Raw genomic sequence first — 24,926 nt, forward strand, 5'->3', positions numbered from 1 at the left:
ATGTATATAGTGTGTGCTTTGTAAATTGATCATTTAAAGTGATTTTAAAAGCAATCCTTTATATATATTTTTTTATATATAAATTTAATTTAATAAAAGAGACATTTTAAATATTGTAATTAATTAATTAATGCATAAATGCTTATAACGTACCATACATTTGACTACTTTCGCATTAAAGTACACTTGGAGTATACGAGTATATAAACAATATACGATATCAATGTTTACATGTTTAACGCAGATAAAATAGAAAATAAATGAAAAATTAAAGATTCTCTGTGGTCGTATAATTATGCGTTTCGGTTTTGTTGATTAATTTCTAAAATATTTTGATACTTTTACCAAAACCGCAATACCGGTCCTACATATCTTGTTTTTACTAATTTTTTTTACGTGAAAAAATGATAAGAGAATACTGAAGGCTGAAACTGATTTCGCTTTAGTCGTCTTCGACACGTTCATAATAATGGTAAGTTTATATTATATATTTTTTTTTAATGAGTGGGGTGGTTTCCTTTAAGCCGCCTTAGTTATTTAATATAATTAGTGCCACAGTTAATTAAGTTACTGTATTCAAGGTTTAGTAATGAAGTGGTTAAGTTGTTTTACTTATCAGCTTCAGATTTTTCACTAAATTTTATATAATTAAGAATTTGTATTTGAACATAACTACTAATAATTACATAACTACATCTATAATTAATAACTTTATATATTATAATTAATAACTACATCTTATTTTTAGTTGGTATATGCGGGATTGCTGCTGGTTAGTACCGCAACTTTTACGTACGCTTTCTTAGATACCGATTTTAACAAATGTGCCAAGCAACAGTTTCAATGTTTAAATGCTCGTTGTATATCAAATTTTCTCTACTGCGATGGTAAAAACGACTGTGGAGACTTTAGTGATGAAAAAAATTGTGGTAAGTATTCAAATTTTTGGTAATATACACTTTTTATGTTTCTTCTTTTATAAACAACACGAGGGAATATTTGGTACTGTTATAATTTTGTTTTGAACTATTTTAGATATGTACAAGTGTCACGAACCGGATTTCTTTCGTTGCAAAAATGATCGATGCATTTCCAGCAGCCTTGTCTGTGATGGTGAGAATGATTGTGATGATTTCTCGGATGAAAGCAGCTGTTCGAATGTCGAGGTAAGCCTAAAATCTTTTACGTTACTTTTGCTAATCATTACATGCCATAAAATTGTATTTTTCAAAAATATATGAATGTTAGTGTTCGGAAAATTGATAAATTGATCAATACTCGTTGGATATATTAATATGAATTAAACATTGGAGGTGCTTCTTTTAGTTCCTATAGTAATAATGTTTATGCATTAATTAACACTTTGCTATTAATTTTGTTAAATTTAGTTTTCTACCGTATTTAAAATTCAAATAATTTTTCCTGAGCTTAATTATTTTTGCTGGCTTCCATTCTCCATATCTGTGGCCAGTTATATGTATTATTATTTGCTCTCTATTTTCGTTGTTTTGAAATACTAAAGTGCAAAGAGCAACAGTTTTCTTGTATTCCAATTTAGTGATTGTTGTAGATGATCGGTACATCAACTACTGGTTGTGCAAAGGGTCAGTGGCAGTGTACTGATAAACTGTGTATACCGGAAGACTGGCTATGCAACCAGGAGGTCGACTGTTTAGATGGATCCGATGAAGGAGTAGGTTGTTTAACCAGTGTTCTCGAGTGCGATGGCTTTAAGTAAGACATATTTTTTCATTTAAGGTATTGTTACTAAGGAGTTTATCATTTTTAGATGTAAGAACAACCAATGCATTCCTCCCGAATGGCAGTGCGATGGTGTGAAGGATTGTTCCGATCACAGCGATGAAATAGATTGTGGTTCGTATGAAACTATATTATTTTATACTTACGATTTGTATCTGGTCTATACTAGAGATAATTTTAATCCCTTTGTTTCACCTGGTTGGGTGTAACAAACTTGAAGTAGACATTAGATCCGTAGAGGAGTACGGACCGAATTAACATCTTGTAGAATAAGCATTTGATGGAGATGGGAAGTCTGCTAGAAGGGCAGATCAGAGAAGATAGCAGGTTTGCTATCCCCGAACCTTTCTGGATTTGGGAATGCCAACCGAACCGTCTGTCGAAGTGGAGACCTAGGTACGTGACGTTATCCAGCCATGGAATTATTGCGGTATCGATCTTAAGTTGCGAGACGCGCAGTGCGTAACGCTTCTTATGGAAAATGATGGCCTGGGTTTTCAGGGGGTTGATTTGCAACCTCCAGAATTTGAACCATGATCGAGTTGCTTCTATAAATGTTCATGAATTGTAACTTCGAACCTGGCGGTCGTGAAAAAAGCAGTGTCGTCAGAGTAAAACGCGACGTCAATGTGTTCTTTTCTTGACAGATCTGAAATAAAGAGGTTAAATAAGGCTGGAGCCAGCGGGGAACCTTGAGGTATGCCAGCATCGATTTGTTTTCGACTGGAAAGTGTTTTCCTGATCTTGACCTGGAGAGATCTGTCCAAGAGATAGCACTTGGTGAGAGCGGTTAGGTCTTCTGGGAGACAGAAGGACTGCTACAAGCTTTTTACGTTGGATAAGAGCGTGATGGATGTGTGCGACCGACGGGTAGCCTGATGGAGGGATGAGTGGTGAGCGCGAAAGCCGAATTGTTCACCAGGAATGATGTTGTTGTCCTTTGTGAAAGAGTTGAGAGCGTAGAGTATTACCCTCTCGGCAAGCTTCGAAATGGCACTGAGAAGGCTAATGGGCCTGTAATCAGATGGAGATGATTTTGCTCTTTTCTTGGGGATAACCGCTATATGTGCGTGTTTCCAAGATGCCGGGAAATGTTTTGGCACACACACATCATTAATTTAGCTAACTTGAGTTGTTTCTTCCTAGGAAAAGCACGACTGGTTTTTTTTATTTTGGCACATATACTGGATACACAACACTTTTGAGAATGAAGATACATTATAATCAAATAATAGTGATTATAATTAAAAATGCTGATGGTACTTAATGTCAGACACACAAATGGCGTCCTAAACAAACCATGGAAATAAACAATCGGGTTATAGAAATTTGCTAATCAAATGCTTTTGTAAGAAAATTAGAATGAACCAATAAAAAAGTGGTCTCAGAGCCAGCATTGGTTGGACCACACAAAACATGTATGCGCACCTGCATGGTAATTTTTATCAAAGAACCAATAAATGTCTTCACAACAAAATGTTTCCATTACAGGTTTCTATAATAGAAATTTAAACTGACGAATCAAATTATTTGAATGGGCGATTATGACGCCATCTAGATATTGGACGTAGCGAAATTTTTCCCCCGAGACCCCTATTGAGTTGTTTTTCTATAGAGTTGATGACATTTTGGAGGAAAGATATTTTTTTTCGTTCTGAACGTAATACATTTCTAATTTAATACATTTAGTCTATACATTTTTTAAAATTTTTCTATTTATTTGAAATAATAGGTTTTCTCGGCCTCTTCAAGTTAGTCACGGGGGGATAAACTTTGAGATTATACTAAGAGGGGTAGTAACTCGTAGCTTAATTTATGGATTTTTACCAAAGTGATTACATAGATATGTACCTGTATTCCTATCTAGTTATACTGTTTATTTTTCACCAATCTAATTTTAGAAATTAAAACTTTCCGCTATATTTATAAATATATGTCAACTGTTTAGTTTGCATCGGTTCTTAATTATCAATGAAATTGTATTCATCATAACGTAGCAAAGATAAGTGAACAATTCAAACGGTGTGTTGTCTAACGCCAGGAAAGGTTAAATGAAGGTCAATTTGATACAATTTCAGCAATCCAGACATTGTTTGCAGTTGGCGAAAAATATTAATCTTCTTTTAATACATTTTAAGTGTGTGTACTTGTCTCGTCGTTATGATAAAATTCCATGTTGTAGGTTTGTTTTGTAGCCATCATATTTGTCAGATTTAGAGCCTAGCAGTTATTCCTTTTTTATATCTGAACAATTCATTTGGCAAACAGCAGTGAACTCTAACAATGAAGGTCGTCGCTGAAGCATTTACTTTGAAATATTTAAATAGATTTAGAGCAACGTTGTATCAATTTTTTCTGATCCAGGCGATATATTAATCATAAAACCTTTGCGTATAAAACACTTATAAATTACTGTGGTCAAGAAAATAAAATTCTTTTGCTTTTCGATGCAATGTGCCTTTACGTCCATTTCATTTTGGCCTTCAGGACTTGCTTCAAGGACATTGTTTTAAATCCACCGAGGAGATTCGATCTTTAATGCCATTTCCAGATATTGATCCAATCCAATTTCGAAGGAGATTGTAATTTTGAGGATAAATAATTCGTTTACAATCTATTATTTTTTAATCACAGTAAACATCCTTAAATCAAATGGATATACGGCATGTACTCGTTAATGTGAACTAAATTCAAAAGGAACGTTTTATCGAAATTTTTACATTAGCGAAATGTTTATATTAGTGAACCTGATCTAAATAATAAACGTTTTATTAAAAGAAACGGCTTATGAAAACTAAATTTTTGTATTAAAATTTCTTTATTAAATTGTAGTTAGAAGAAAAACAATCTGCAATTATCCAGATTCCGCTATTTTCAGGAGTGAGCAGTATTTAAACTGTTTGTAATTAAAATACTTAGTTTAAATACAAATACATATTTTGTATGTTTTGTTACAATTGTTACTATGGCAAACTTTTGCCTACTTTGATGTCTGTACGAAACAGATTACATCGGCAGCAGGATTACAATTTGAGGCATTTCATTGTTATGTTTATGTGTTATAAAGAGCTTAGATTTTTAAACTGCCATCTGAAATAAATAGAGCCATATTGGCGTCATGTCCTTGTTACAAAATGCGTTGGTTGCCAGACAGGCAAATTATAAAAAAGACATGAAATATTTCCTGGACGTAACAAGAGCAGTAATACTAATAAAGAATAACATGATTTTATTGTTTTTGCAGACAGTGGCAGTGATCAACCACAGACATCAAAAATGGAGTTAGTCAGCTTCCTAAACTTCAAAATTCTTAACACTCTTGAACGCTATCCAGATATAAAAAATGTATTCATACAATATAATCTGTATAAATAGGACCTGTAGATAGATTGTTTTATTTAAAAAATTGCTGTTCATGAAAGGAAACTCTTCTATTACTTATCCTATGACTGGACTGGATTAGTTCTATTGTATTTGCATAACTCCTGGCCATATTTTGTAATTTGAATTTTGAATATTAAATAAAAATAGTTAAAATACTGTATTTTGTATAATAATAGGGAGATAATATTTTAATTATACTCTGGCTGTATTTATACTGGATTTAAGAAATTAAAACTAATATACGTATGTTTATATTTTAACAGAACACCATTTTGATATAAATAAATGCACGTTTGACAACAAAAAGTATATCTGCAACGATGGCAAAGCTTGCTTGGATCTGAAAGACGTCTGTAATGGAAAAAAGGATTGTGCGGATAATTCTGATGAAGGTTAGTAAACGCAAACATATTTTACTTTTATTTTGCGTCGTTTTTGAATTTATGAATTACTAAATATATTATTATGAAGTGTTCCATAGACAAGATTTATGTTTTACACATAAGGTTTTATTTTACACATCGTATTATCTTATTTAAATGGTAGCATACACATCAATCATTTGAAGCGCTCTATGGATGGATGAAATCTTTTTGTGAAAACGGGTTTTATGGTTTCGTTCGGCTTGAATTTTCAATTCTTAGCTTTCGCACAATTTCGGTATTCCCTCACGTTATGACATCAAATTTACATGTTGTATACCAAATTGCGCATTTTCGTAATTTTGATGTTGATGATGCTGTGACGTTTTACGTTGGAAAATGTTGATATAGTTTTAATTGATTTTAGTATCAAAAAGTGTTCATATAACAATTGTATAAGTAAGACATATTAAAATTAAAATAAACTTAGGCATTTGAGAAATATGCGTGTTATTTATACATGTCTTGGCGCTTCTCCGTGATTTTATCTACTTGATGACATTTCGGTAAAAACCCATCTGCCGTTTTCAGGTATTTTTGCTTTTTCTTCTCATTGCGGTTCTAAAATATGATCTTATGATATCTTATTACTTATTATATCTTATACTGGAATGTCTTCAAGGTGGTTTTCTTACGAGGTACGCGTTGATGAACATTAGAGGAAACTGTTATACATAATACCACTGTATAACAAGTTTTTTGTTCGATCAGAGCTACTGTTGTTGTTATTGTGTGATTATTTAATCATTGATTAATAAATATCAGTATTTTGTCAGTTTTTTACAATGAAAGTAGACTTTTATTAGTGAATTATCTACAAACTGCTGAACAGTAGTATTTGATTATTACTGTAACTTTTTGAACTAACATATACATACATATAAATATACATACATATACATATATACATTAACTATTAACTATTAAACTTCTTCAGATTCCACTAGCTGTGTGTGAAATGTCCATTCGATATGGATGTAATAATGCGAAATGTTTTTAAAAACAGACATGGCCTTCAATATATGATATTAGATGATATATATGCTAAAGATTCTAGCATTCTCCATGATATAGGTCGTCCTGTAGAACCATATGGATTCAGAATTAACGAAGGAAATATCAGAGTATTAACAAGTGACCGATTGCCTACTATTCTAAATCTCAACGCGAGCCAGTTAAGCAAGTGCAAGATTTAACCTCACTGTGACCTCTACCGCCGAAGTAACAAACGAAATCGGCTGTGCTTTTTGTTCTTTAAGATGGTGCGTGTGAAAGGGAAGACATATTACAGTCAAGACTAAAATCTTCCGTTTTCGAACGCGCATCTACTTTAATGTTAATCCTTCTGTATGGCTCTGAGTTTTGGACGCAGTCTTACATTTGTAAGCTTCAAATATTTTAAATACAAAGTTAATTTTTCATGTTTCTTTCTGAGATTATATTAGAAATGAAGACATTGCTTAGGATTCGATAACCAGTGTTAGCTGAGAAATAAATTAAGGGATGCAAATTGCAATGGTTTGGACATACATTGTCTGAGGTCAGAGCAACTGCAACTGATCGCCAACTGGGGCGAGATTTAGTGAAGTATGTTCGAAATCCTGCGGTACCAACAATAGCGTATTCCCCCCAAGCGTCGCCTATGAATTGATGATGATGATGACACCATCCTATTACACAAAATCAAGGAATCAAAAGAATTTTCTAGAATTTAGACAACAACAACTAAACAGTCAAGAATCGGTAAAAAAAATTTCCTTCATTTGATTATATGCTTTTAAAAATTTTATTCTATTAAAAGCAATATCCTGAAGTTGCATTTGACCTCTCCGATACTTTTCAGACTAACAGCTTCCTTTGAAATAATTGTTTTAAATCACGTTTGTATTCAAAAACTACTCACTGTTTTTATTCACATATTTAATCTCTGATAGAGCTAACATCAAGCTTTTCGGTGAATTCAAGATCATATTTTTCATTTTCCAAGATATTTCTGTGACTGCGTCCATACTAATATTCAGTGCAGCTGCAACACACTAAAATATTTTAATTAAAAATCTCAGCAAATTAATATTTAACAGTAAGAGGGTCCTCCATTACCTCGTTCGTGTTCGAAGTAACTGATTAGAGTAATAATAAGGAGATTTGAAAATTTATCAAAACACGCAAAACATTTAAATAATGTTTGTCGGTTTATAATCTCTTATCACTATTGTTTTGAAGAATTTTGCATATATCTGACAACCGGACGACCTTGACAGGCTAGTTCGATTACACGTTCGAACTTATCAGACAGCATTGTGTCTCTTTTTAGAAACATCTTGATGACGTATGTGCAAGAAAACTTTGGATAGACTATATATTTTTTACTCTTATATGTATCACTATTATACTACTATACTAGTATATTTTTAAGGTGGTTTATGTTTGAATTCGAAATTAAATTGTGCCAACCACCATTGCTCACACCAATGCGTTCAACTACCCACTGGGCCACGATGTATTTGTCCCGCAGGATTTCACAATCTCGAAGAAAAAATTTGCAGCGATATCAACGAATGCGAAGAGTATGGTAAGGTTTTCTTTTCATTTCCTTGTCTCGATTTATACTTTATTTTGTGATGTTTGTTTTCGTTTGTTTGCAGGAATATGTGACCAGCAGTGTCGGAATACTCAGGGATCGTATATGTGTATGTGTTTAAGGAATTACGAGCTACAGGATGATGGGAAAACGTGCAAGGCAGGGGGAGGAGAAGCCACTATGATTTTTAGTTCAAAAACAGGAATTAGGTAAAACATTAATTGTCCTGGTGTAAACATTAATTGGATTTCTCATTATAGTTAATATCGTGTTAAATATGAGTTCTGAATAAAAAAAAGTTAAATAAACAGCATATTCTATCAGTCTAGTCCTAGGACCGCCTGGGATACACACTAAAATTTTATTTTGCCACGTTGTCAGTTCTTGTAAATTATATGTATATTTAAAGAATATAACATATATATAGAATACCTTTAATTCAAGTTCAAATCTTGATAAGTTTTCAAAAACAAAAACAATGTAGTTGTTACAAATATATATATATATATATATATATATATATATATATATATATATATATATATATATATATATATATATATATATGATATATGAAGTTATATTATGATATATGATATATGAAGTTTATATTTATAATAAGTGAATAAAACAATACACATGGTATACTCTGAATCAATCTCTCGATCGCTTGCAAATGGCAACGTCGCAAATGAGGTGGAAAGTGGCGAAGTTTACCGAATGCCGGACGTCTCTCAGAGTAGTTACCATTTAAGTTTTCAGTTTCACATAAATAATTTACAGTCAGACTTAATATATTAGACAATATTACATTCAGTTGGATTTTAACCTAATTTAAATATGACTGATTACTGATTATAATCGAATATGTGGAAATCTAATTGTTACAGGCATAACACTTTTTTCAGTGAATTTTATATTATGTATTTTCATTAATGCTATTTTCTTCTCCAGGTCCTATATGATCACTAGTAACTTGCTTTTTCCCGTAGCTAGTGACTTAAAACAGGTGGTTGGCGTTAGTCATGATGGTAACCAGATCTTTTGGACCGAGGTATTCAGTCAGCATGAGGCTATCGTGAAGGCGTCTGAGGATGGATCCGATAGAGAAGTATATTAAATATTTAATTTTTTAAATTTATTTTTTATTTGAAGCTTTGACTTTTACCTTGATCTGTTCTGATTTATTCTATAATTCTAACTCTCAACACTTGACTGTTTCTGATTACTCTTGACTTTGTTCTTGATTCTTTAATTCTGATTCTCGTTCTTGATGCATGATGATCGCTGAAGTCTCGAGTTTTTGGTGGCGGCTGAGAAGGCTGGTTCAATAAACCCTTTTCTGCATCCCGATTCGTTCAGAATTTCAGGGAAGTTTATAGTTATGGCCATCATAAAGGGTCTTCTACCAGATCTTACCAGACAACGAGCCGATTAGATATTCTTTCTGCTAGCCATACGTTGCCTCAGTTTTGTTCGATGTTTTTTTATGTTGGCCTCAGCAGATATTTGATACAATACGATATTTTAAATTGTCTCAAGTCATAATTATTTTCCCATGTCATAAATATTACAAAGAACAGTTAAATGGTTTAATAAATTAGATCCCTAAACTATACAAAAGAAAAAAACATTAATTGAACAATTCTCGTAAAATTAAAATTAAACATATTTCTTAAATAGAAATAAATGTAATTACCTCGCAACACCATGTGTATGTTTCCTTACTAGTTATTTTTGTGGTCAGTCTATCAGCAGTATAAAGGAGATATTATATGATGTACCCACTACACTACGTCGTAGAATTCCTGAATATATTGGATGCAGTTCAGTGTGTTTGTCGTCTTGTTTATGGTAAACTGTTCATTTATAAGATTTCAGTAACTAAAAGTCCGGATGAGGGAGACGTTTTTCAGTTTAACCTGTAACATTGGGTGCTATTCTGTATCAAAAGTCTGGTATATCCAAGAATGCAGTCCAGCATTACCTTTTAGTATATAGGTCTGTATTTTATTGGTTTAGAAGTGTATGTGATTAGGCGAATACTTTTGTGGGTGTTTTTATGAAACTTGCCGTAATTTATTTTTTTATATATTTTAAAGTCTCCTTTTTATTAATGAGGGTTTATCTGGACTGGAGCTACAGTTTAAGGAGGGCTTCGAACCACGATCCTCGTAATTAAGCTTACCGACTGGCGAGTGACCAACTTAGAAATCATCCCAGAAGACATCCGGTCTTACTCAGCCTGGTTACTGGTGTGACTGGGATAATTTTCCTTGTCGATTTTACACTCTTGCCATGGAGAACCATAATTATTAAACAATCACAAACATAAATTTACGACCATGCCCCAGCAGGACTGGAACCCGCAACTATCGTAACTGTAGGAGGACCGTCCTGTCGCCTTTACCACTGCACCAACCAAGCCGGTCATTTTCTTCTTGCAGCCACTATAAAAACATAACTATACTTCAAAGACCGGAAAATCTATCAATTGTAGTTTATCAAATGTAAGAAATGTGTACTAATGCTATTGCAGATAATATTGTACGTGTTTTGAGTATGTATGAAGTATTTAACGTTACAAGAGTCCAGACATACAAGATACATTTAGAGTACATTAGCGGTGTGAAAAAACCAATTGCAAAGGAAATACACCAATAATGCGTGAATATACATAAATATATCAGTGTTTTTACTTTCATATCGAAATATACCATACACACATTGACATTAACTTTAATTTGTTTCTTCGGTTTTCGTTAATGTTTTAATACCTCAGCAAAAAGCTTTTATTTATATTATTTTAAGTTATTTAGCGAAGAAGCAAGGCATATTAGTAAATTTGAGTAAAATAATAAGTATCTATTGATACAATTTTTTGTGGTGATTTTACACTCTTGCCAAGGACAACCACAAACATAAATTTACGACCATGCCCCAGCAGGATTCAAACCCGCTACTATCGCAACAGTAGGACCGTCCTGTCTTTGAGAATTCGCCTCTTGTACAGAAATATATATTTAGCTGGTTAATTTAAATTAAAATTAATTGCCTCACTTTTAATCAGGCAAATCGACATCTAATAATAATGTTTTTATTTAGGCGATTGTCACGTCTGGATTAGGATTACCAGAAGACTTAGCAGTCGATTGGCTGACTGGAAATGTATACTTTACGGACAGTGAACGTCAACATATCGGAGTATGTACGAGAGATGGTTTACACTGTACAGTATTGAATAACAACGACATAAGGAAGCCTAGAGCCATTGTTCTTCATGTAGATGAAGGGTAAGTTCAAGTTTTTAAGAATTATTATGAATAAAAAAAATATTGAATGTGCATTGTCTTCCAATTCCTGTGTTTGTAATTTACGAAGAGTTAAAATATCTTCGTAACTTTTCTTTAAGTCCAATCCAAAGGTTGATTGAAAACTTGTATAGCTTGCGCTTCAATCATTACACATTTTACTTTAATGGGAACGTCCTCACCGTCATCAATGTCCATATCCACCTATTTATCATTCGTCTGCTTATATTCGTTCCATAAATTAATATCAGGTGGAGTACAAGCAATGTTGTGATTCACTATTCTCGATTCAAATGAACATCGTCATCTTCATAATTTTTAAATTGTTTTTTGATTAAGGACATTACAGCCCAATTTTAAAACATCTTCTTGTACTGTAGTTTGCTTTAATGCTTTAAAGCTTGAGATGTTTTTTCAGGATTCTTTCGGTCTCACTAAGTCTTATTATTATGTTCTGATATTATGTTCTGGTTTATTGGTTGGAGTAATGGAAATTATGTTAGTTTGCATATACATGATAAAAATTGACCCATTCTCACTCTTCACTTGTGGTTCTGGGGATGAATTATGAAGGTGAGGTATCGAACAGTAATAACACTTTTATAGGAAAGTTCTGTTATATTGGAAACATGTTATATTGGTTCTGTTATATTAAATTATGAAAATAATATTTGTGATTACCAAATCATTGTTATACCTGAGATATTGAGTGGACCGAGATTTTATTTGTGAATTGTTGTTGAAATGAAACAAATTAATGTTTTGGCCGAAGTCCGAAGAATCTTCATCAACGGTTACAAGGACACAAAGTTCTATTCTTTATAATTATAATTTAATCATATTATATTCATGCATTCACTACTCATTCATATCAATTCATTGTATTATTAAATAACTTAAATTCAGTTTTAAAACAATTTCGATGTTGAAAAAAATTTGAGAATTTTCTTACATTATTTGACTGTAGTACTATGTACTGGACTGATTGGGGCGAGCCTGCAGAGATCGCCTTCTCCCATATGGATGGGTCAGCTGATAGACCCTTCGTGCGAGACAACGTCCATTGGCCCAACGGTTTGGCTTTAGACGGACCCAACGGCAGATTATACTGGACGGATGCCAAAAGAATGACGTTGGAGAGTATCAACTTGGATGGTACAGATAGAAGAGTACGTATAAATATGAAAATTGTATGAAATAATATATAAATTATGGGAAATATGAGCAGAATATTAGTAATATTAAATTAAAATAAAAGCTCTTGATTCTGCTTGTAAAAATAAATGTTGTATTTGTAAAATATATTTATCAAATATTATTCAACTGGAGTCCCTATAAGAGGTATTTATTTGTTTATATTCGTCCTGGTCAGCAAATTAGTTTTAAAGACTTTTTTAAATTTGAAGCTGTATTGTGAAAAATGGATACAATGTATTTTATCCAAAGTATTGTACATCAATAGAAACTGCTTGGAATAAGTAATTATTAGAAAAAGCATAGTCTAGTCTGAAGAACAAAATTATGTTTTTACCGGTTCTGCTACACGTGGAACGTTATCATGCCAAAGAATAGCATTGTTGTGTCTAATCGTATTCCGGCCATTTTCACGCAGTGCTTATCTCAAGCACATCAATGTAGTCAATTGCAATCTCAGTTGATGATTTCAGCTGTTATTTTCTTTAAATTGAAGTAAAAAGTACAACTTTCCGTATATTCGATGTACCCGGTAAAATTTTAAAAATTTTGAAGTTTTGTTTACACTTTGACGAAATGATTCAACTTGAAGTTGGTTACAAATGTACCCGGTGCGATTTAAAACACAGTAACACTCAATACAACAATCTGTTGAAAATCCTTTAAAATTAATTTATAGGTCTAATATACATAACAGGTCAATTGAAAAGTCCCCGGCCTAACATATAGCCGAGTTTTCGTACACTGTCCCAGGAATATCAAGCATTAAGGATTGGTATGCTAAGTTTAGAAGTGGTGAAATGAGCACCGAAGACGATGAATGCAGTGGACGCCCAAAAGAGGTTGTTACTGCCGAAAACATTAAAAAATCCACAAAATGATTTTGAATTACCGTAAATTGAAATTGAATGAAATAGCAGCAGATACTAAAGATATCAACTGAACATGTACATCCTATCATTCACGAATATTTGGATATGAGAAAGCTCTGTGGAAAGTGAGTTTCGCGCGAGCTCACTTTTGACCAAAAACAACAACGAATTGATGATTCAGACCAGTGTTTGAAGATGATCAAGCGTAATAACCCCGAACTTTTACGTTGATATGTGACAATGGATGAAACATGGCTCCATCATTTCACTCCGAAGTCCAATCGACAGTCATCCGAGTGGATTGAAAAGGGAAGGACCATCAACAGTGACTATTACATAGCGTTATTAGACCGCCTGAAGGATAAAATCGCCGAAAATCGGCCACATTTAAAGAAAAAGAAAGTGCTGCTTCACCAAGACAATACATCGTGTCAAAAGTCACTGAAAACGATCTCGTGAAAAAACGAAAAAGTGTCTGCTATTTCATTACGGTTATTCAAAAACATTTAGTGGATTTTTTAAGTGTTTTCGTCGGTAACAACTTCTTTTGGACGTACACTGCGTTCACTGTCTTCGGTGCTTATTTCACCACGTCTAAGCTTACTAAAGCATACCAATCCTTTATGGTAGATTTCCTGGGACAGTGTCCGGAAACTCGGCATCAAGCCAAGTTTTTGCTTTTTAATTGTATTTTTTCCCTTCAAAAAACAATATTTTTTCAACACGCGAAATTCCTTTTTTTTTTTTTTTTTTTTTTTTTTTTGTTCTGGCCTAAAAACCGGCGGTGGAATGCATGACGCATACCTGGTCGCGGAGACTTGCCCTGGAGTGACAAGTTGGACCGGGTTATGTGGGACTGCCTCTGGGCTTACCAATACACTAAACCGAAACCGCCTCACAGTTGACCCCTGTGGATCACTACTGCTACTGCATTAAATTTGGGGATATGGCACCCGCTGATCGGGCAGCCGTTATTGGGCACGAGAGCCCGGCGATTCTATTGATTCGCGAACCTGAGTTAACACACAACTGGGTACTGTTGTATGGGGGCAAAAGTTATGACTGTAGCGACGGATGAGGTCGTTTCAGCCTGGAAAAGGGGGAGAGCTTAGCGGTGACGCGGTGCTAAGCTCCCAGCATGTCGACCAGCTCGCGAACAAGCGCGTTTTCAGAAGAACTTGAGCTGAGTTGTTGTTTGTGGAATGATTGAGATATGAAGTGCTTGATTTCTGGAGTGTCAGTTTCCCTATGGATTTGATTATTTCTGACAAACCATGGAGCGTTTAATATTCTCCTGAGGAGCTTATTTTGGAAAACTTGAAGCCGTTTGACCTGGTTGGGTGTAACAAACTTGAAGTAGACATTAGATCCGTAGAGGAGTACGGACCGAATTAACATCTTGTAAAATAAGCATTTGATGGAGATGGGAAGCCTGCTAGAAGGGCAGATCAGAGGAGATAGCAGGTTTGCTATCCCCGAACCTTTTTGGATTGCTTTCTGGATTTGGGAATGCCAACCGAACCGCCGGTCGAAGTGAAGACCTAGGTACGTGACGTTATCCAGCCATGGAATTATTGCGGTGTCGATCTTAAGTTGCGAGACGCGCAGTGCGTAACGCTTCTTGTGGAAAATGATGGCCTGGGTTTTCAGGGGGTTGATTTGCAACCTCCAGAATTTGAACCACTTGACCGCATGATCGAGCTGCTTCTGTAAACGCTCATGAATTGTAACTTCGAACCTGGCGGCCGTGAAGAAAGCAGTGTCGTCAGCGTAAAAGGCGACGTCAATATGCTCTTTTCTCGGCATATCTGAAATAAAGAGATTAAATAAGGCTGGGGCCAGCGGGGAACCTTGAGGTACGCCAGCATCGATTTGTTTACGACTGGAAAGTGACGCCCTGATCTTGACCTGGAAAGATCTGTCCGAGAGATAGGACTTGATGAGAGCGGTTAGGTCTTCTGGGAGGCCTAACCGCACGCACTTTGCGAACAATCCGTCGTGCCAGACCTTGTCGAAGGCTTTGGTTAGGTCCAGAAGAACTGCTCCAAGCTTTTTACGTTGGTCAAGAGCATGATGGATGTGTGCAGCCAGACGGGAAGCTTGATGGACGGATGAGTGGTGAGCGCGAAAGCCGAATTGTTCATCTGGAATGATGTTGTTTTCCTTTGTGAAAGAGTTGAGAGCGTAGAGTATTGCCCTCTCGGCAAGCTTTGAAATGGCACTGAGAAGGCACATGGGTCTGTACTCAGATGGAGATGATTTTGCTCCTTTCTTGGGTATAACCGCTATATGTGCGTGTTTCCAAGACGCCGGGAAGTGTTGCAGTCTCATGATGGAGTTAATAATGTTTGCCAGTTCTGCGAGTTGCTTATGCGGGAGCTTTTTTAACTGGGTAATCGATATTCCATCGAAACCTGGAGATTTTTTGGTTTGAAGTTTGCCGATCATAGTCTGTAGAGACTTTGGAGATACAAAATGGTTGAGAAGAAAGGCGGGGGTTACTGGTCTTTTGACGGAGTTGGATTCGTTGATGACAGTGTCAATGTCTTTAGTTTTAGTGTTCTGTGCGGGTGGGAGGCATTTCATTTGAGCTTCGTAGGTCTCTGCAAGGAGCTCGACTTTTTCTTGGTCAGTGACTGCAAAATTTCCTGTAACCGCTGACTTCAGGGGAGGGATGACATTGTGCGTCTTCCCCACGAGGCATTTGGAGACACGCCAGAAGGAAGGGGGGCCATCCAGCCTTTGGTCCGCGAGAAATGAGTTCCATTTCATTGCTCGCCAAGTCGAGACGGCCGCCCTTACCCTCTTGCATGCTCTGTTCGCCTCCCTTTTGTCTGCAGCATCAAGGGTGAATCGAGCTAATCTGTATAAACCGTTTTTGATGCGAATTTCACGTTTAAGAGAAGCGGGAAGATTGTTTTTCCACGGCTGGGGTTGTGATGAAATTTTGACTGTGGAAGATTCGTGAGCAGACTGAATATCGCGAGTTAGCTTGAGTACGGCTTCCTCGAGGTGTTCTGGTGTGTTAATTTTCGGAATTGGATCGGATTTCAGGAGAAGAGATTGGTAGTTTTTCCAGTCGGTTTTTTTCCTGAATCTTGTTAGTGGGACTTGAGTGGTGGCGCAGTTTCCGAGTTTGAGAAGGATCGGACGATGATCAGAGTCTAGTTCGTCAAGGACTCGAACTTCGGAATCGCGATTTACGTCTTGAAGAATAAAGAAATCAAGGATTCTTGCTGCGCCTTGAGAGACTGTACTAGGGTGATGGGTGGGTTCATCTGGCAAGGCAAGACCGTAGCCCAGATCTGCACTTAGAGCTACGATGGCGTTACCTGCGGGATTCGCTCTGGAACACCCCCAGGTGGGGTGGTGGGCGTTGAAGTCGCCACCTATTATTTTCGGAAATTTTCCTTCGACGAGTGATCGGTATTCGGCATAGTTGAATGCAGAAGATTTCCTGTACAGGGATGTAATCACGAAGGGACGTTCTTGGATATCGATTTTAATGGAGGTTGTTTCGAAGTTGTTTACTGATAACGATGGAAGGAGCTCGTGTTTGACTCCTTTTCTGACGAGAATGGCGGTTCCACCGCCTCGACCCGGAGTTCTATCGTTTCTGTAGACAAAAAAGTGTTCGAAAGAGAGACGATGCGAAGGTTTCAGGAAAGTTTCCTGGATGAGCACGATGTCGACGTCATAGAATGTTATGACGTCCTCCAATTCCGCTTGCTTTCCGCGTAAGCTATTTGCATTCCATGTCATCAGTATAAGAGATTTCGGAACAGCCATTTCGAAGAGTTAAAGGCTGCTGAAAGTTATAGAGACAGGTAAGTGTTGCCGCTTAGGCGGCGACATTTGGAAAAAGACGAGCAAGTTGGTGAGCCAGGGCGATCACTTGTAGGAAAGCCTGCGGGTCAGTAAACGCCTGCATTGTGGAGTTAAGGTCCGGTGTATTGGTTGGAGCAGGAGTTTGAGTTGGAGCAGGCTGGGTAGCGCTGGCTAATTTTTGGGCTAGCTTTCTGCCACCTTGGTTACTCCATGCAGAACCTTGTGGAGGTCTGGTTTCGGTCGGAATTTTTGGTTTTCTTGGAGCAGGACGGCAGGTGCAACCGCTGAAGTTTGCGGTATGAGTTTCACCGCAGTTGCTGCACTTTGGAGGTGCTTCTGGGATTTTGGTACAGGATCTAGTGTCGTGATGCCCGGCACATTTGACGCACCGTGGGGGGGCTCGGCAATATGAGCTGGAGTGCCCGAAAAGCTGGCAGTTGAAGCACTGCACTGGCTGGCCGTTTCCTCTCTGGACCTCGACCTTCACTGTGATGACGCCGAGTTTGGTCATATATATGATCTGTCGCTCTTCGCGAGGGACAACTACCTGAACAATTGGTAGTTCTGTCCCGGATTTTAATTTCCATCTTTGCACAAATTTGGGATGGAAGCCTTGATCAAAGAGAAGTTCACGTACTTCGTCAATGCAGAGTGATTCTGGGATGTTTTTTATTATTACCCGGAATGCTCTCTCCTCCGGATGACAGAAGGAATGGTAAGGGTAATTCCTTTCCTCGAGCAGGGTAGTAAGTTTACGGTAATTGTCGCTTGTGGCGACGAATAAGAAAATGCCGTCCTTTTTATTTCGGGTTATAATGTCTATTGATTGTGCCTTAGTAATTCTAATGAGCTCCATGAACCTCTTCTTATCACGGAGCACTATAGGCGGAATTTTTTCCTTTGGGGGACTTTGAGAAACAGTCGCCGAAACGGTTGGCACTGTTTTTTCTGTGGAGGTTAAGACTTGTTTAGTGACCTGGCTACTTACCTGCGCAGGCTGGTCTTGGGTTGGTCTTGTGGTAACTTGTTTCGGTACTGGCTGTGGGGCCGTCTTGGTGGTCGGCTTGTTTTGTACTGGTCTGGTGGCAAATTTTGTAATCGAAGGCTGTACGTTAGCCTTGGCTTTCGATTGGGTAGATTTAGTGGCTGGCTTGGCTACCGGATTGGGTTGTGATTTGGGAGCCTGTTTTCCCTTGTTGCCGGCCTTCGGCAGCTGGCTTTCCTGAGGTGGAGTGACGGGCCCTCTTTTCCTTTTTCCCACCAAGGTGAAACCGTCTTCTGAGTCTTCAGTTTGGTCTAAGTGTTGTGTCGGTTTAGCTGGTGTCTGGGACTGAATTTCTATGGCAGCGGGAATCTTTACTTCCATGGCATCTCTTTGATGCTTCATGAATTGTGTTATCGTAGCTGTGAGAGTTTTTATTTCTTCCTTGAGCTCTTCGGAAGCCTTTTCGCTCTTTTCCAGCTTTTCCGTCTGTTTGTTCAGGGCGTCTGTTTGGGCTTTTGCGAACGTTTTAAGGTCAGCTATCTGCTTTCGCAGGTCTTCGTTCTGTTTTCTCAATTCCGTTATAAGCACTTCTCGGCTGTCTTCTGAAGATGGTCCATTTGAATTTGAAACACTGGGATTATGTTCAGGAGGCGACGTCGGCTCTGACGTACATGACGCCATTGCCTTGTCTGTAAAAACGCCTTTTCGGCGCTTACAGACGCTTTTTTTTTTTTTTTACGTAGGCACTGGTGAAACGTGATAACGGGTCGACCGTCTTAGGGAAAGTTTCGGGTAATTCTCGGAAGCGCAGGTAGGTTCGGCGGACCGGACACGACCGTTCTCTTCGAGAGCTAGCACGGAACTACGCGAAATTCCTTCTTATCCATTTTTTTTTCATAATATCAAAAGCTGTCAAATTTATACACGCACCTTTTTAGGGTTAGAACTAACTGAAAAACAGATGGATTTAATTCTATTAGCGCCATCTATGTGTCAGGCTGGGGACTTTTCAATTGACCTATTAGGTGTTGACAATTTAAATTTTTGTTTAAATTGTTAATTGTCTTTTTTCCACACCATACTAATATTTATTTATTCAATAATCTACTTTTAGATCATTCTCCAACATGTGGTCAAACATCCGTTCGCTATCGCTGTATTCGAAGATAAACTTTACTGGTCTGATTGGGAAACCATGTCTATAGATTCCTGCGACAAATTCACTGGCAAGAATCACACCACCATCATCAAAGAGCGCAAGAACTTCATTTACGGCATCAGCATCTATCATTCAGCGTTGCGCCAGCGCACCCAAAATCCATGCGACAGGGCCTACTGCAGCGACATCTGTCTGCTGAACGTGGGAGGTTATTCTTGCGCTTGTTCGGAGAATCGAGTGTTGAATGACGATAAACACACTTGTCGAGGTAAAGGAGGACATCTTGTAATGCATCCTGGCATACAGCATTAATCGTTTTCAGATGTCGAGAAGAAGCAGATGATCATAGTGGCAGCGAAGAACTTACTACTCCAAGTGGAACACAAGAACTTGGGAAAACATTCCACGAAGTTGCTGCCGTCGGTGGTAAAGAATGCTGGCGCTGTGACTCACGACAGCAGGAACAACAGTCTGTTCATTAGCGATTTGGAGAATAAGAGGATTGTGGAGCTCAACTTACATTCAGGAGTCAGTAAAAATCTGGATTTAACCAACATCGGTTCAATTACATCCATGAATTACGGTAAGTTGTAAATGTTGAAACGTTTTTTAAATTATACGAGTGTGATAATTTAACTTACTCGACTTCAATTTATTATGAATAAAATAATTGAGATCCAGAGGTATTCGATAAAGAAACGAACTATACAAGGTTCATCTTTAAGATTTTCAAAAGAAATAAATTTTTCTGAGAGGTAGAGCTCTTGAGAGCAAACTTTATAGTTTTCCACCATCATTTATGGCTTCTGAGAAACTATGTTAAAATTCGCCAGTGATGCACTCTCTGACAAGAGTCTAATTTTGGAGAAGCATGAATTTGCGACGTTAAAAACAGTTAAACAAAATAAATTAACTTAAAAGTCACAAATTAATCTAAAATTTCCCTTGAATCACAAGTTGAAATTTTTTGCCGCCATGTGCATCTTCTATAATATAATAAATGTAATATGAAGAACCTTTTATAAACATATTTATTTTTAAAATAAAATATGAAAGGAAAAAGAGTAAATAAAACAATATGTATACTACGTAATACTTCTATAAAATTATGCGTTAAACTCTTTCCAAACCACCCATAAAGTAGATCTAGGCGCACTTTTTATACGTTACCCCCCCCCCCCTTAGGTTTACTCTACAAACCTCAAAAACCTACATACCTCAAATTTAGCTTATTAAGAGAATACATTGTCCGATCTCTCATCATCTTCGATTACATTGTTCAACAAACAAAATACAATCTTATCCCCCTGATATCTGTTTTCTTTTTGCCATTATTTACCCATACTTCAACACTTGTAGCTACAACTGCTATCTGTAAATCACTACGACTCAATAAGTCTAATTTTTGGAATTATTCTATGGAATTTTAGCTGCCAGTTTGGCTTGAATCATATTTCTATTTGATGTTAATAGAATTGACTTAAACCCAAAACCATTTCATACCCTACACTCAAGTGTAATCAATCCTAATAAATAAGGTTTTAGTTCTTTCTGAAGAGCCGATGTGATCAAAGAATTTTGAATGAATACTGACGTAAAGGACAATGAGTCATATGTATCAGAATTTTTAGCAGGGTAAATTATGCTTAAAAATATACTGAATTTGATATAGAATTAAATCAAATTTACAAAATAAAAATAAAAATTAGATAAACAAACATTTGGATGTATTTTCCTCATATGACTCTTTACATTAGAACTGTATATAGGGTTTTTTGACAATATTTATGACAATATTATCAATGATTTATCCATTACTATATATTATTTATAATTAAAATTTTAATAATACAAGAATAAATAAACTATGAACAACAATATTCCTAACGTTACTTATAAAATAATATAACACTTAAGCTAACTTAATTTATATAAAATTAGATGTAATAATAGATATAATATAATAATATCGGACACTAGATATAAACAATTAAGTAATACTAAAGCTGCTACTAGTGCGAAGATCATAACAAAACTGGCTGGCCCAGATCATTGGATTCTACCTCTCGATCGCGTATAAATGGCAACATCGTAAAATTAGGCGGAAACTGTGGAAGGTTATGGAATGTAGACTATGATCATCCAAAAATAGCCACTACTCACTCTACGTACACTGTGTTAAAAATATTCATTGCTGATGCCAGACACGATCTGTTTTCGTTACATCCCAACGCATCATTCTTTATAATATTCCTTATTTTATTTATATACTTTTGGAAAATAATAATTAAATAAAATACTGGATTGGGTTTAATAAATATATGGTATTAAAATATCAGATGCTTGCATATATTGTGATCATTTTAAATATATTAAAGAAGCATTTATTCAGAAAAATTAGTACAGTATATATTGATCAAAATATTTTCCATTATCTTGTACAATATTTTCCCATATTTCTGGTAACATGGCGATATCGCTTGAAAGGAATGATGTTGATTTAGCAGCGATGAATTTTCACACCTCTGCATTGATCTGAACTGTCTGCTGAGTACGTTTGGTGTGGTGAGCTGCAACAGTGTATCGTTGACAACTCTTGAAACATGTGGCCGAACGTTATCATGCAAAAGGGTGACTTTGCGTCTTTTGGATAGTAGATAGACATCTATGGTAATAGTTTAATTCGATTTTAGCATCATTTATATAAACACAATACATCTGCTGATCATCATATGAATAACAAGGCTTTATAATTATGAATATTCCGCTTGGGTGTTGATGAGGATTATTTTACTGGTATAACTTGACTTGTTGCACGTTGAATTGTCGTAGTAGATCCATTTTTCATCATCATCACCATACGATACAGAAAACTCTTCTTTTTTTGTCTGGCAAGCGATAAAACTGTTGAAACAGTTCGAAACAGCATTTTTAGTTAATTCTTTGAGCTGAGCTTTTGTCCAATAAATCTTGCAATTCATTTTCTTACTCGTTATTTCACATCAAATTCGACAGCAGATTTCTTTAAATCAAATAATATATGTAATAAATATGGAAAATATAATTTTGAGGTTCTCGTAATTAGCACCTATAAACACTGAATAACTTAATAATACAAAATGGAAAACTGTTATTTTATGTAAGGAAATAATTGGGTTAATTTGTTGAAGTATTATTTGCATTGATACCTCACATTTTCATCAACCGATATCGCCGATTAAGATTCATACAAGTACCCAATTAATTTAAATAGTATAATAGTAAATAGTTAACAAACTAAACGTGAACAATTATTTATATTAAATAAGACAATGGATAATACGGTACATTAAACACGCAAATATGAACCGAACTTATTTTTATAAGAAATACATAAACTATACGAGACGGTATCGAGGAATGTGTCCCCAACATCCCAAAAATTCTCCATATTTCCATTCTTGCCAAGAGTGAAATAATTGGCTTACTAACAACACAGTTTTATACATATAATTTTTGCTGACACTATGCAATTTATCATAAACTACACTGATTTCGGATATTTTACTATATACATATATATATATATATATATATATATATATATATATATATATATATATATATATATATATATGTTATGTCGTGCTTCTGCTACAGCACTGACTACCGACTGCAATGTATTTGAGGAAACATAAACGCAGCCGTATGTTATGTTTTAAGGCTTCAAATTCATTTTGCTCATTTTATTAACTGAAATCAAATTAATTATTAAAAAAACGAGACAGGTTGGCGTTATATTGGTAATCGTTCATCAGTTACTTGAAGCATGCTTGGTGCAGTTACGTGGAATTTGGGAAACAGTATGAAAGAACTGAAGTTGTAAGGTCACAAAAGGTGGATTAAGTTACTAAAAGGTTAGCCATAAGCTTTTACAAGTAAGAATCATCCAGGCTTTGAAAAACTCCCCAAGTCCGTGAATTCTTGGTACATCCATCACAGTTCAGCGTGTAGGGCCGCCAAAAATGGACTGAAATTATCGTAAACTAACATAATCTACCATAGTTCGGATGGAAGCTTGCAGTTTAGGATGTATGGCCATCAAAAGTGGATTGCAGTAGTTTACCTTCTCATCCATAGAGTTTGGGAATTTGCAGTCACCAAAACTTGGAAAACCATTGCATACAGGGATACCATGAAAATTTCGGTAGAAACAATGATATTGATAAGATTCACAAAGACAAATTGGTATACGAAGGTACAGACGGTACCTACCAGCCAGGCGCTTCATGCGCAGGGATGTGTTACGGCGCCGGTTGCAGACTGCACTGTATTTGAGGAAATGGAGCCATGTGTTTTAAGATTGAATGGTGCAATAAATGAAATGTCTAAAATATAAACGTGGAGAGGGGTTTGGCATGTTTTCTAATAAAGGTACATTTTCTTCTCTATTTTTTTTTCAGAAGCATTTTTTCTTACGGAACTAAACTGAAATTATATTCTTGTTAGCTTAATAATTGCATAAATTACATAAAATGGTTATTATTTCAATTTTACCAGGTCTGGTCTTAATAAAGAATAATTATTTTCCAGATCCATCCAGCAATAACTTATACTTTTGCGACAAGAGCAAAGCTTCTTTGGAAGTGCTCAGTCTAGTCACAATGGCCAGGAAACCTTTAATCCACGACGCTGACGGTGAAGTACCGATTTCAGTGGCCTTGGTACCGTCTGAAGGGTAGTACCAACTTCACATTTCAAATAGTTTTCACGAAATTCGTTGGGTTTCAGGGTAATGTTTGTCGCGCTGGCAGACAGAGACGGGCATACCGGCCATCTGGATCGACTGTCCATGGACGGAACAGGCCGAACTCATATACTAGAAGAGGACTTAAGCAGCAGAGTGAGTCTTCATTACGACAACAGGTATCGTCGTCTCTTCCTGGCCGATAGTCTCAATGGAGAATTGAAGCATATTAGCGTCGATGGGCGAGAAATTCATCTGTTCAAGCGCATCCATTCATTCCCATCGGATCTGGCGACGCTAACCAACGACCTTTTCTGGGTTAACGAGTACACACCCACCTTGTACTGGACTAGTAAAGCATCCGGAGAAAATACACAAAAATTACATTTAGGTAAGACTTTTAGTCATTTGCCTATTTCGATTCCTCCTTTACTTCTTATATCTTCTTTTTTCCTCATGTCCGATTGTTAAGCTCATCCGGTACCATAACCTTCATTATTTTATGTATATGTACATGTACATACTATATTATGCTCTAAACTTCTTCTTATGGACAAGTTTAGCATCTCTAAAACGTCTCCTATTTTTATATATAACAGGTCAACTGAAAAGTCCCCAGCCTGATACATAGATGGCGCTACTAGAATTAAATTCATATGTTTTTTAGTTAGCCCTAATACTCAAAAGATGCGTATATAAATTT

General features: G+C 36.1%; 1 protein-coding gene across 1 annotated transcript in view; it reads left to right on the top strand.

The window, feature by feature from the left end:
- The first annotated feature begins 353 nt into the window (after nt 1-353).
- yl (Putative vitellogenin receptor yl) overlaps nt 354-24,926 on the top strand; it is a 51,829-nt gene continuing 27,256 nt past the window's right edge. The window contains exons 1-15 of the mRNA XM_076403792.1: nt 354-472; nt 749-929; nt 1,036-1,166; nt 1,571-1,734; nt 1,790-1,875; nt 5,409-5,537; nt 7,984-8,139; nt 8,213-8,357; nt 9,103-9,259; nt 11,254-11,441; nt 12,427-12,628; nt 19,453-19,765; nt 19,820-20,080; nt 24,070-24,214; nt 24,268-24,614. Coding sequence (XP_076259907.1) covers nt 470-472; nt 749-929; nt 1,036-1,166; nt 1,571-1,734; nt 1,790-1,875; nt 5,409-5,537; nt 7,984-8,139; nt 8,213-8,357; nt 9,103-9,259; nt 11,254-11,441; nt 12,427-12,628; nt 19,453-19,765; nt 19,820-20,080; nt 24,070-24,214; nt 24,268-24,614 — 2,608 coding nt within the window. The 5' untranslated portion in view covers nt 354-469. The remainder of the gene's footprint in view (nt 473-748; nt 930-1,035; nt 1,167-1,570; nt 1,735-1,789; nt 1,876-5,408; nt 5,538-7,983; nt 8,140-8,212; nt 8,358-9,102; nt 9,260-11,253; nt 11,442-12,426; nt 12,629-19,452; nt 19,766-19,819; nt 20,081-24,069; nt 24,215-24,267; nt 24,615-24,926) is intronic.

The sequence above is a fragment of the Rhynchophorus ferrugineus genome, unplaced genomic scaffold (genome assembly GCF_030347505.1).
Source record: "Rhynchophorus ferrugineus isolate W39M unplaced genomic scaffold, kcgeb_rfMv2 rfM4, whole genome shotgun sequence".
In the NCBI taxonomy this organism is placed as follows: domain Eukaryota; kingdom Metazoa; phylum Arthropoda; class Insecta; order Coleoptera; family Curculionidae; genus Rhynchophorus; species Rhynchophorus ferrugineus.